The sequence below is a fragment of the Peromyscus eremicus genome, chromosome 14 (genome assembly GCF_949786415.1).
Source record: "Peromyscus eremicus chromosome 14, PerEre_H2_v1, whole genome shotgun sequence".
NCBI classification, from domain to species: Eukaryota; Metazoa; Chordata; class Mammalia; order Rodentia; family Cricetidae; genus Peromyscus; species Peromyscus eremicus.
The window spans coordinates 33535265-33548816 of NC_081430.1; the positions used below are offsets into that span (position 1 = coordinate 33535265).

Below are 13552 nucleotides of genomic sequence, written 5' to 3' on the forward strand. Positions count from 1 at the left end.
AGCTGAGAGAAAGGATGTGACATTTGGCTCTCTGGGTTTGAGTTACCTCATTCACTATGATCTTTTCTCATTCTATCTCTTTAACTGCACATTTCATAATTTCATTTTTCTTCACAGCTGAATAGTATTCCATAGTATATATGAATCATATTTTCATTATCCATTCATCAGTTGAAGGTCATTTAGGTTGTTTTCATTTTTTATTTATTGTGAGTCAAGTACCAATGAATATGGCTGGCAAAGTATATGTAGAGTAGGATATTGAGTCCTTTGGGCATATGCCAAAAAGTGGTATGCCTGAGTAAAATTTATTTTTATCTTTCTGAAAATTATCCACACTGATTTCCACAGCAGCTGTATCAGGAAAGCAATGCTTGTCTCAGAAGGAGTCAATGGAAAGAGAATAAAAGATAGGATGAATCATAACCAGAGAAAAGAACATCATGTAAGTTTAAATGCGCATATAAAACTCAAGGAATGAAAAACTGATGACAGCTTCAGGGAAGAAACTGTCGTTTCTCCTGCTTATCAAGAAAAGGAACAGAAGGGGAAAGAGCTTCAGAATAAACAACTGTTGTCCATAGATTTACTATACAAAGTGTACTTTAAGTAATAATGATAGCCATAAATTCACTTCATTTCAAAATAGTTATTTTCCATGCTATAGATTTGAGTGAAAATAACACAAGGGACTTTAAACTGCGATGGCTTTTATTCATTGTCCAACCTGCATGCTCCTTCTCTTGGGATCCTTTTCTTTTAATCTGCTCATGAAAGTTCTTCCAGGTAGCATCTCATTTTCCAAACACTGCACTTCTAGAATCTCCTAGTGTATGGTTGCAAGCTTAAGTTAGGACCTGGCTATAGCTCAGGAGGAGGGGTTTTTTAACTCTATTTTAATGGTACCTTCTATTTTGAAAGTGGAGATCGGCTCCTCCTTGCTCCTAGACACATCTGCAGGAACAGGATCTGCTCCTTCAGAGTTTCTATCACCTGTCAAAGAAGACTCTAATTCTTTCTCTGAGACATTTGCTACTGGGGACAATTGATGTTCTTTTAGCAGAGCCTTATCTTCAGGAGTTTGTTCAGAAGCTGGAAGTGGAGCTTCAGCTGGTGTCTCTTGCATGGGCAACTCCTCAATAGGAACCGTGTCAGATTTGGAAGGCTGTTTAACAACAGGAGACTCTTCTGCAGGGATCTCAGGTGGTGGGAGCTGAACTTCAACAGAAGCCTTTTCAAGGCTCTCCTCAACTGATGTCAACTGGGCCTCCATAGTAGTTTCTTCTATAGGATCCCCCTCAGATGAAGGAAACCCAATTTCAGCTGCAGGGCCTTCTCCAACTGGGACCACTTCAGGAAAGACCTCCTCAGCTGGTAGAGATTGAACTTCAACAGGATCCCCTTCTAGAGGAGTCTCTTCGGTTTGTGGAAATCGAACCTCTGCAGGGACCTCATCTACAGGAGCCAATGATAGAGGCTGAACTTCAGAATCCTCTTCTGCAGGAACCACTTCAGCTACTGGAAGCTGAACTTCAGCAGGGGCTTCTTCTATTGGAGCACCCTCAAATGATGAAGGCTGGACTTCAGCAGTGGCCTCTCTTGCAGGGGATTCCTCAGCTGGAAGAGCCTGAAATTCAACTGGGACCCCTTCTGCAACATCCTCCTCAGCTGGCATTGGCTGCGTTTCAACAGGTAAATATTCTAGAGGGGTCTCTTCAGCTTGTGGAATCACAACTTCTTCTTCTAGAGGAAGACCTTCAAGAGGATCCCTCTCGAGGGAAGGAACTTCTGTGGGAGCCTCATCAGCTGGTGGAGGTGGAACTTCCGTGGGGCCCTCCTCAGTTGGTGGCGGTGGCACTTCTACAGGGCCCTCCTCAGTTGGTGGAGGTGGAACTTCTTCTGCAGGGGCCTCCTTAGTTGGTAGAGGTGGAACTTCTTCTGCAGGGGCCTCCTCAGCTGGTGGAGGTAGCACTTCTGCGGGGGCCTCCTCAGTTGGTGGGGGTGGAACTTCTTCTGCAGGGGCCTCCTCAGTTGGTGGGGGTGGAACTTCTTCTACAAGGGCATCTTCAGTTGGTGGCGGTGGCACTTCTGCAGGGGCCTCCTCAGCTCGTGGGGGTGGAACTTCTTCTGCAAGGGCCTCCTCAGTTGGTGGGGGTGGAACTTCTTCTGCATGGGCCTCCTCAGTTGGTGGAGGTGAAACTTCTTCTGCAGGGGCCTCCTCAGTTGGTGGGGGTGGAACTTCTTCTGCAGGGGTCTCCTCAGTTGGTGGAGGTGAAACTTCTTCTGCAGGGGCCTCCTCAGTTGGTGGAGGTAGAACTTCTACTGCAGGGGCCTCCTCAGTTGGTAGAGGTGGCACTTCTTCTGCAGGGGCCTCCTCAGTTGGTGGGGGTGGAACTTCTTCTGCAGGGGCTACCTCAGCTGGTGGAGGTGAAACTTCTTCTGCAGGGGCCTCCTCAGTTGGTGGGGGTGGAACTTCTTCTGCAGGGGCCTCCTCAGTTGGTGGAGGTGAAACTTCTTCTGCAGGGGCCTCCTCAATTGGTGCAGGTGGCATTTCTGCAGGGGCCTCCTCAGTTGGTGGAGGTGGAACTTCTGCAGGGATGTCTTCTACAAGGGTGTCTTCAGTTGGTGGAGGTGGAACTTCTGCAGAAGTCTCTTCCCCAGGGGCTTCCTCAGCTGGTGGAGGCGTAACTTCTGCTGGAGCCTTCTCTGCAGGGACTTCCTCAGTTGATGGAGGCTGACCTCGTTCAAAGATCTCTTCTGAGGGAAATTTCTCATCTAGTACAAGAACGATTTCTGCAGGTACTGCTTCTATTGCTTGCTCATCTAATGGTGGCTGAACTTCCACAGGTATTTCTTTAGAAGCCTCCTCAGATGGTAGAGATTGAACTCCATCAGTGGACTCCTCAGCAACAGCAGGCTCTACCTTGCCTGAGCTTTCAAGGAGAGCCTCAGTTGCTAAATTTTGGACTTGAGCAAGCACTTCTTGTGAGAGTGCAAGTAGAATTTCAGTAGGAAGTTCTGAAGGAGCCACTTCAGCTCCCTGTGGTTGCTGTTGATCATAAGACTTATCTGAAAGAGCCCCTTGCACGGACAGATGACTGATGTCAACAGGAGCTTCTACAGAAGGAAGCTCATCAGCTGGTAGAGCCTGGATCTCACCAGAAAACTCTCCTTCAGTGAAAGGCATTATGGCATCCGAGATTTTTTCAGTTGACAGTACCTCTATTTCAAGACAACCATTTACTTCCAACAAGGAACCCTCTTGGGCAACAGGTGTTGTTTCCTCCTTTGACTTAATCAGGGAACTGCCTGGCATAGACATGATAGTAATTTCTAACTCACTAAAGTATGTCTGCTGTTCTTTGTCCACTTTATCTATAGGGCAAATGTTCAACAGACTCCAGTCACCAGTACAGCTGGTCTGCTGAGATCTGTCTATTAAGTGACTTGTGGGTCTGTTTGCTGGAATCTCTACTTCTAGAACACTCTGTGGCAATTCAGGAGCTGTTTCTCCAACACGGGCTGGGGGTTCTTCAAGGGTAAGGGTTTTATCAACGAATAGGACTTTTTCTTCCATAGGAACGTCTGTCTGTAGAGATTTATCAGTCATTTCCATGCCACGCTTTCTCTTTGTCCAAGTTTGCTGAAGTTGAGAAGAAAGTCTAAGAGACTCATATTCTTTACCAGAGGGTTTGCCTTTGCTTCCAGAAATACTACCAATACTGAGGGTAGCTTTGGGGGCAGGAGGTTGTACTACAGCCACAGGTTTCTTTTTTTCTGTCACATCTGTCTGCTGGGACTTGTCTACCATCGGTTGGCTGGGTCGTCTTCTCCTTCTAAATTCCTGCCTCCCTAAGGAGATAGGCTGTTCAGGTTCATCACTTTCTTCCATTTCTATGACCAATGATATCCAAATTTCTCAATCTTCAAGTTATTAATCATTAAGAATCATAAATGTACCCAGTGGTTAAGTCTTTGCCCTCCTTCATTGAGTTTTTCTATTGAGCTCAGGAAAAAAATAATTCATAAATTATTTCATTCTTCACTACCCTCTTGTTGGATCCCACCTTACTCATTCATCATCTTTCTTGGTTAGTCTCTATGAGGATAATCTCACTTTTAGAAGTTTCCCTCAATGGTCTGTGACATCACAGCCACTTCTCTTCATAAGGTTCCGGAAGTTATATTTTCAGCAGTTTTAAGCTTGGTGTATTCACATAAGCAATGACTAAAAGTGAGGTGTCTAGCTTTAAAAAAAAAAAAAAAGCAAACACGTTGAAAGAAACATTTCTTTCCCAAATGAACAAGAATTTAACTCCAAGAACACCACTAATTGTTAAGGGTGATGCTTTCGAGCTTGCAACTTGGTCCTTTTCCTCTTATTAACAAATCATAATACAGAACTCGGTGTGCTGGAGAAGGTTGTCGATTATTAGAGTTAACATATGTGTAGGAATGTCTGCTAAACGGATGCTTATAGGACTTGAAAAAAGCTGCTACTTTTTAGAAGACTCATGATTTGAAAGTCAACATCCATGGAAGATCCACTCCTTTGCTTTTAAACTTCAGTGACCACAGCCACGTACTACCAAAAGATGATTCATGTTTTCAGTCTCAAACAACTTAAGGTATTTCTAATTTTATTTCTAGTTATTTTAGAAAGTAGTTTTATCCAAAGTTCTAAAGATGTGAAGCTACTGAGTCTAAATATAAGCCAAGGTAAAAAAAAAATGTTTTTAAAGCAGTCTCTATAGATTCTGCTGAACAACCACATAAAATGAATGCTACAATTGGAAAAAATCGTCTTTCTAGTAATGAATGGGACTGGTTTTATTGAGGGGTTTGATAGGGACAAAAGGTGAATGAGGGAGGCTGAGAGGAGAGGGCATTCAGAATATATTGTATACAATTTATTAAACTGTCAAATAACAAATTAACTGATAAAAATTTGTATTGAACTGGAAAAGAGAAAACTCACAGAGGCATATCATAGGTGGCAAGTTCAGATTTTATCACATTCAATATGTGTGTGTGTATTTTATATATATATATATATATATATATATATATATATATATATAACCTATTACTCATATATAACACAAGAACACTACAAGATATAGATTGATCAAAAGACATGCAAAAATACTATTCATCTGACAAAAGCAGGCAAGACAAGAATAAAGTTTTAAAATGTACTCACAAGGGTCAAAATAATGAACAATTGCTAAATAATAGCATTAATTTAAAAATATTTCAAAATTTTCTTCATTGCTTCTAGACAACATGAAAGCAAATTGAACAATGCCTGTTGACACACAGTGGTGCTATGGATGATATACAAGGGTGCTATCCCTTGTATCTACCTCCAAATTCATAAATTGAAACCTAAGCCCAGAGGTTCTTCTAGAACCTTCTAGAATAAAACCATCTACAAAGTAGAAACACAGATCAACTGGCACATTGATTATCTTATACTTTCAGGTCTCCAGAACTCTGAAAATATATACTTGACTTTAAATTCAAAATAATAAATGAATATTCCCAATACAAAAATATATTTACTTATGATATGATGTCATATCATATGACAAATACCTGTGATGATAGATATGCCAGTTATTCTAATCATTACACATTGAATTCATACGTTGAAATGTCAGCATATGATTGAATCTTAACCCATGTGTATGTACAATTACTATGTCAATTAAAAAAAATTTAAATTAAATGAATAAGAACTTTATCTTACCTAATTATGACTGAATTCTTTTAGTATATTCTTTGTTTCTACTAGTAATAGTGAGCTCATAGCCACGATTGATCATGCATACACAATCAATTAATGATTCTACCTAAGATTCTAAACAGGCTTGTGAGGCACTTTATGGAACATTTTCTCATGCTAATTTTTTTTCTTCTTCTTTTTTTTTTTTTTTTACTGAAAATACATTCTTTTCTCAAGCAATATATCCTGATTACAGTTTCCCCTCCCTCTGCTCTTCCCAGCTCCTCCCCCACCTCTCCTCCTCTACAGATCTACTCCCTTTCTGTCTCTCCTTAGAAAACAGCCGGCTTCTAAGAAGAGATCACATGACAAAATAAAATATAATAAGATAAAACAAAAACCATCCCATCATGGTTGGACAAGCAACCCAATAGAAGGAAAAGAGCCTCAAGAACAGGCACAAAAGTCAGAGACATGCTCATCCACACACTCAGGAGTCTCATAAAAATACTAAGCCGAAAACTACCACATGTATGCAGAAGACATGGTGTAGACCAGGTTAGGCTTTGTACTTGCTGCTTCAGTATCTTTAAGTTCAAATAAGCCTTGCTCAATTGATTCAGGGGGTCTTATTCTCCTGGTGTCCTCCATACCCTCTGACATGGCACTCTTTCCTCTTCTCTGTGGTCCCCTGAGCTTTGAGGGGAGAGATTTGATGGAGATACCCCAATTAGACCAATGTATTTCCAAGGACTGTCTCTTGCTGTGGATCTCAGCACCTGTTTCTGTCCACACCAGGAAAAAGCTTCTCTGATAATTTCATACTTTTTCTTAAGGCCTACAGATGCTTTCACAGATGTTTCAAGTGGTGATCTTATTACCCTCTGTTTAAGGTTTGGAATTTAACCCTTTTTCTTGGTAATCTTACATGACTTAGCACTTCTCACTTGATTCACACCTATTGATTATTAAACTGTGATACCCAAATGAAATTGAAATCCTAATCTTATTACCTGTAGATGTGACATTATTTAAGAATAGGGTGTTGACTGGGGGCATGAAGATATACTCCTTTAATCTCAGCACTTAAAGAGACAGACACAGGCAGATCTCTGTTGAAAGCCAGCCTGGTCTACAAACAGGTTCTAGGGCCAGACAGAGCTACATAGGGAGACCCGGTCTTTTTTTTTTTTTTTTTAAGTCTCTGCATATGTAATCAAATTAAAATGCTAGTCTTATGGGAAGAAGAATATTTAGACACAAAGACAGAGAAGATGGGGGTAGAAAGAGGCGTTTGCAACACAAGGTGGGAGGATCTAAAGTTACCAGAATACAGGAGGAATAATGAAGCCTCAACCCCAGGAGAGTGCCTACCTCTGCCGCCAACTGTATTCAGGATTTGTAGCCTTCAGGAATGTGAGCAAATGTATGTCTGTCGTTGTAACCCACTTTTGGGGACTTCCTTGTAGAAGCACTAGGAACTACTGTAGCATGGTTTCCCAGTTCCACACTCATGACTTCTGCCTTGCCGGCACTTCAGGCTGAATAACTGGGGCATTTATATTCAGACTCAGAACTGACAAGTATTTTGATACTGTACATGACATATTCCCATAATCAAAGAACCAGAGGGATTTTCTAAAAGGCTTCTGCCAGTTAATTTGCATTTAATTTTACCAAAAATAAATTTTCTGAATAATTTCATTTAGAAGTTTAATGAATTTGAAAGCCATAATTTAGAGGTATCAGACATGCTTCAAACTAATATGGACCTAATATATAAACTGTGACCTATAATGCTTTGTTCCTAACTGACTAGATCAGATAAGATAAAGCCTGGAATATGTTCTTAGATCAGTGGATGATAAGGGCAGAGGGTATAAAATGTAAATCTCTGTGTGTGCCTAAAAGTAAATTAAATTAAAATGTCAGGAGAAACCATAAAATTATGCCAAAATATCACATAAAGATCCTTAATGTCCAAAACACTTTAGGAATCAATATGAAGATAGAGACAATAGAAGACCAAAGAGCACTAGTAAAAACAAAATTATAGATGAAAACAAATGACCGACAAATACATGAGAAAGATTACCAACAATTATATTTTCAAGAAACTTGAATATTGGAAATAATAGCTACCTCAAGAAATATTTTTCACGTGTATATATTTCAAAGATATTTCAGATGTTAGGAAAAAACAAACAAAACAAGATGGCATGGTTTCCTGCCCTCATGGACCTTACCTTTCTATAGGAAAACCTAGTGTACACAACCTTAACCAGACATCTGCAATGAAACGGTATGTGCTGGTGGGTCTGCAGGAATCATTGTGTATACGAACTCACTGTGGCTCTGACTGTATGCATAAGATCTGCCCAAGATCATGTCAGTGAAATCTCTCAGCAGGAATGGGGTAGGGGCTTAGGAAATCCCACCTCTAGCTGAAGAGCTATTGGTACTTGATGGCTTCTGGGAGGAGAAAAGTCAGTGTTCTGTGGGGATATGGCCCCCGAGAGACTCCTCATGCTCCAGCAGAGTGTCCTACACCTATGTCCGTACAGGTAGCCCTAAGTGGACTCTGGAGATTTTTTAAAGAAGAGCACATGAAGTTGGTACGGAAAAGTATGTGGAGAGAGGAGGGGAACTGGAGGGGAAGGAATAGGGGCTGGACTTGATCAAAACCTACGTGTGAAATACTCAAACAAAAATGTGAACTGTTAGAAGTACTTTTAGAGGATGAGGAGAAAAGGATTTGTAGGAAAGAGTATGGAATTGAGAAACCACAGAAAGTGGGGGTTGTGTTAAGAAGCAAATGCCACATTCTTGGGAATTATGAAAGAAAGGAGGCCAGGAGTGGTGTGGTGGTACATAAAATGTGCTGGAAAAAGTTAATAAGGGGCACCGTGACTTACAGAATATATCAAGAAATACTGTTTTATTTTAAACACTAGAAAATGATTTCTGTCCTCTGTATTCAGATAGTTATAGGAAGAGGAAGAGGGGAGATGAGAATTCGTTTGTACTGCTGCATTGTAAATGGCCACAAATGTAGCATCTTTTTTTTTTTTTCATGCAATAGCAAACTTTATTCAGGGCATCAGACAATTTATAGTCTCTGTGTTAGAAGAGTCACTTGAGTAAAGTGTAGCATCTTAAACCAATACAGATGTACTATCTCACAGTTTCGATAAGAGCCAAGGCTAAGAGCTGAGGCAATCAACTGAATGTACCAGGCTTTGCTGACTCCCCATAGGAGGCCTTACCTTTTCAGAGCAGGGAATGGTGGGTGGGTTGGAGGTGGGGGGAAGCTGGGGAGTGGGAAGAGAGGTGAGAGGAGGATCTGTGGTTGGTATGTAAAAATGAAAAAAAAAAATCTTAATAAAGAAAAAATACAAAAAAAAAAAAGAGCTGAGGCAAAGATGAGCAAGATTGTCTGTTATGAATCCCAGCAGGCTAAATTGTATCAGTTGGGGGAGAAATTGTGACCCATGTTCAAAGCTTCTTTCTGGCTCACTGAGCACCAGCAGAATGCTTCAGAATGCCTCTAGCCATGTTTTTCTTGCTGGCCGACAACTGAATCAGCTTTCAGCTGCTGTCACATCCTGGTCAAAATAGTAACCTCACAACATGGAAGGTTACAAGGACAATATCTTTTCAGTGTGCTAGAGGAGAAACTTGTACTTTGCCATACAACAAAACCTAATTAGGAAAGTGAATAGTCCGTGTGATTTAGAGACTCCATGCACACACGTGTTGTATACCGGCAGGGTGTGGGGCAGGGATCTTGGCCATCATAGAGGTTTATGTGCCATAAAGGTAAGAATAAAATTCCAACAAGCAGGCACGGTGCTGACAAGAAAGGAAACCCCATAGCAAAGCCCTCACCAGCATGCATTTAAAAGCCAGGTAGAGTTTGGACTGGAAAATATGACTGCAAGTAAATAATGAATGGACAGCAGTGTGGATAGAAACACGAAGAATGGATATATTGGTCCATGCTGTAATTAACAAGACTTGGATTAGAACTAGGGGACAAAGGAAATGTAGGCTTCTGGGGAAGAGAGAGTCGGTTTTCTTCAGGCATGTGGCTTATGCTCCGGTGGACCACATTCATACCGATGTGCATGTGGGCAGCACTAATTAGACTCAGTGGTTATAAAGGGAACTGGGAAGGGAAAAAAATGACATAAAGTTCGGAGGGGGTACGGTGATGGCATCTACAAAGAGGGATGGATAGGATCAAAATGCATTATATAAGTGTATGAAATTCTCAATAAACAATTTTTTTAAAAGGATGATTATCTAGCTAGTGGCTTCTAAAGATGTGTGAATGGAAATACCATTTACTGAAATGGTGAGAGAGTGAGAAACAAGGATCAGCTATTAAAAACAATATCCAGGCTTAAATTTGAACATTTTTATTTTGAGATGCCTATGGAAAGAAAAATGGAGGTGTTAGGAGATTTACTGGATGAACAACTCCAGATATCATAGGAACGGCATGAGATACACTTGCGACATCATTGGAAATACAGGCAATATTTACAGTCATGAGTTAGATATGCTGACCTAACAAAGTCCAAAAAGATACCTACAATTGAGCCTGCTAACCAAAGAGTATTTAATGTAAGACAGGAAAAGAGGCCAGCCAAAAAAATAACTGAAGGTAAATAGAAAACTGGGAAGCTGTGTTGTAGACACTACAGCAGAAAATGGTTCAAAACAGTGGTTACTCTTGTTGGATGATGTGAGGGGTCTGATCTCTACTTTATGTGTCAGTGTGGTTGTTAACTAAATGGACCTAAGGTATTCTCATTGAAAAGTTTAGCTTGGAGCTATGTGGCATATACTGGAAGAAGGAATCTGCTCACAGGTAGATAACTCTCAAAAAGCTTTAAGCTAAAGATGATAGGAAAAAAATATTTAATGTCATACTAAAAAATTGGATACTTCCAATTTTAATCATAAGGGAATAGCAAATAGCATACTTTTATTTTTAAATATTGTATAACCATTAAGAATTATGCTACTGAAAATAGTAGACAGATAATAACCATGAATACATACTAATTTTAAAAGGAAGACACAAATTTTAATAAGCTTATTTTCATAAGATAAATACATTACACATATATATGCATATGTTTGTGTATACATGTTATATACACAAAGTTCTCACTGAAAGAAATAAAATGATACAGTTATAGGCTATATAATAAAGGATACATAAGTTATTTTGTATTTTATCTTTTCTATGTTTCCATATGTTTCACAGTAAATAGTGTTTTTATTTTCATTGGAAAAGGTAAGGATTATTATGATATAGTAAAGTTCTGAAGCAATTAAAATATATACTGTAAAAAAAATAGAACTAATCAGCATTAACAGAATTTTGTCAGCAAAGCATAAGTAAAAACCATCCAACTAGTTGAATCTTCAAGCCTTACAATTGGTTTTTTCCAACTGTGGTCAGGAAACCTGTCTACAAATTCATAGAATCATAATAATTACATTGCTTCACATTTTGGATGTTGTCCAGGGTAATGGAGCAGAGAAGTACAAAGGAACTGGAGACTAAATACAACCTAAAGCCATGTAGGATGTAAGACAAGTGCAAGGTGAAATTCAGAAAAAAAATGAGAAAGAGGAAGTAAAGCTCAATGGGGAGAACTGGTAAGTCATGGAAATAACAAATAAGGAGGACAGTCACAGTACTACCTGCTTGGGATAAAGTCAAGAATGTACTTGAAATGAAATGGAAGTGTTAATTTGAAGAATTCAAAGGCATTTTAAAATTAGATGTTGAGATAACCAAAGACAGTTGACTGAGAATAGTGACTCCCCATTCAGTCTGAAAACTGTCATTTCAGTACATATGCAGAAACAGCCAAGAAACTATCTACTACAGAGACAAGAGGAGACAGAGACTGAGCCAGACTGTGCTACAGCAGGGAGAAATTCAGTGGTCCCTTCATGTCTATATTTTCTGTGTTTATGGAGTCAGTCAAAAATATTCATAAAGTGGGATAGAGAGTTGGCTCCGTAGTTAAGAGTACTTGTTGCTCATGCAGAGAACCTAGATTTGGTTCCCACCAACTACATGATGGGTCATAACCATCTGCAACTCCAGTTTTAAGGGGTCTGTTCTCTTTACTGACCTCTAAGGGCACCAGTCATGTATACATGCAGGCAAAACTTTCATACACACAAAACAAGGCAAAACAAAAAAAAATCTAACAAAAATTATTTTTATGTTTTATGAAAAAATGTGACAAACATGTATGGTCTTTTTTTATGTCATTATTTCCTAAACAATTATCTATACAACATTTACATCATATTAGGTAGTTTAAGTAGTTTAGAGATGACTTAAAATTTATGGGATGATGTGCATAAATTATATAAAAATATTGTGCCTCTTTTTCTTTTATTATTATTATTGTTACATATATATGTGCGTGTGTATGCTTGTATATATATATATATATATATATATATATATATATATCGTCATCTATTGTTAAAGTTCACATGAGCTAAAAGAGAATTAAAAAGAGGGAAGAAAAGATCTGTAATGGTAGATAGAATACATCAGAATAATACATAATTTAACATTTAAAATACATATATACATATATATACTTATACATATATATAAGTATATATATGTGTGTGTATATATGTGTATGTATGTATATATATATATATATATATATATATACATACACTACTGAGTCCATTTTGTTGTCGTACATAAAGATTTCAAGGCTGACAATTCTGATGAACAACCAATAAGGGGCCCATCACCAAGAGAGGCTAATTCTCCTTCTCTCATTACTTGCCTGTAGTCCAGGTGTGAGGTCCTGAAAATTCCCCCTCTTCCATGCTAATATGTCCATCGATATTGCCATGTTCCATCTTGTTCACATAATCATTTTTAGAAGAAACTGTTTCACTATAGACTTCTTGGTATTCTGGCTCTGACGGTCTTTTGGCCTCCCTCTTGCACAATGTTCCGTGAGCTATAGATTCAGGAGCTGTGATGTAGATGTATAAGTTGGGGCTTGCTTCCTACTTTCCATTGATCTCTGCATTGTACCTCACCAGCTTCCCAGGGCTAGTGGGGACATGGAATGTAGAAAACAATCTACTACCACCATTTCACTAGATCAGCATAATCCCTTGCAACATTTTAAATCTTATTTATTCTTACACCCACAGAGAAGTATAGCTACCACTCGCTTCCTCTGAGAGTTAATATTAAAAAAAAATTCATAAAACATCATTCAAGGAGAATCAGTATTCATGTTAACAATTTGCAAATATTCAGAAATCATTTACCATCTACTTAAATTTTTAAATTACATATTATTCTGATGTGTTCTATCTACCATTACAGATCTTCTCTTCCCTCTTTTAAATATCTTTTACCCAAAGATTGCAGATCATGTGAACTGTAACAATTGATGACTTTACTTTTTTTGGACTTTGGTTATATTCAGCAAATTAAGGACATTTGGTAAAAGGCCTGATGGAGACTGAATAGCAAGGATCCTTGGCTCCTGAACTGAACAGTTGCTTGGAAAAGGCCTAGTGAGGTATTTTCTCAGCCAAATGTCCCAGCTTCTGTAAGATCTCATATACCCCTATGCATACAGTGAATATGTGTGTGTGTGTGTGTGTGTGTGTGTGTGTGTGTGTGTGTCTGTGTCTGTGTCTGTGTGGTGTGTCTCCATTTGTCTTTCATGTATTTTTCCTTCCTTCCCCATTCCATCTTTCCTCTTAATTTTATTTTTACTTTCCACATGGATAGTGATATTA

At 39.0% G+C, this 13552-nt stretch overlaps 1 protein-coding gene and 1 long non-coding RNA gene across 2 annotated transcripts in view; one reads left to right on the forward strand and one right to left on the reverse strand.

The window, feature by feature from the left end:
* Positions 1-693: 693 nt before the first annotated feature.
* On the reverse strand, positions 694-4139 carry Fscb (fibrous sheath CABYR binding protein). The gene has a single exon (XM_059279232.1). The coding sequence runs from the start codon at positions 3890-3892 to the stop codon at positions 869-871; it is 3024 nt and encodes a 1007-aa protein (XP_059135215.1). The 5' UTR covers positions 3893-4139; the 3' UTR covers positions 694-868.
* Positions 4140-4182: 43 nt separating this feature from the next.
* Positions 4183-13552, forward strand: part of LOC131924030 (uncharacterized) — a 28953-nt gene continuing 19583 nt past the window's right edge. Inside the window, exons 1-2 of the long non-coding RNA XR_009382759.1 lie at positions 4183-4628; positions 11271-11404. This is a non-coding gene — a long non-coding RNA (uncharacterized LOC131924030). The remainder of the gene's footprint in view (positions 4629-11270; positions 11405-13552) is intronic.

Excerpts from the sequence above, each read along its gene's own strand:
- Fscb (XM_059279232.1), bottom strand. The coding sequence starts at position 3,892 with ATGGAAGAAAGTGATGAACCTGAACAGCCTATCTCCTTAGGGAGGCAG.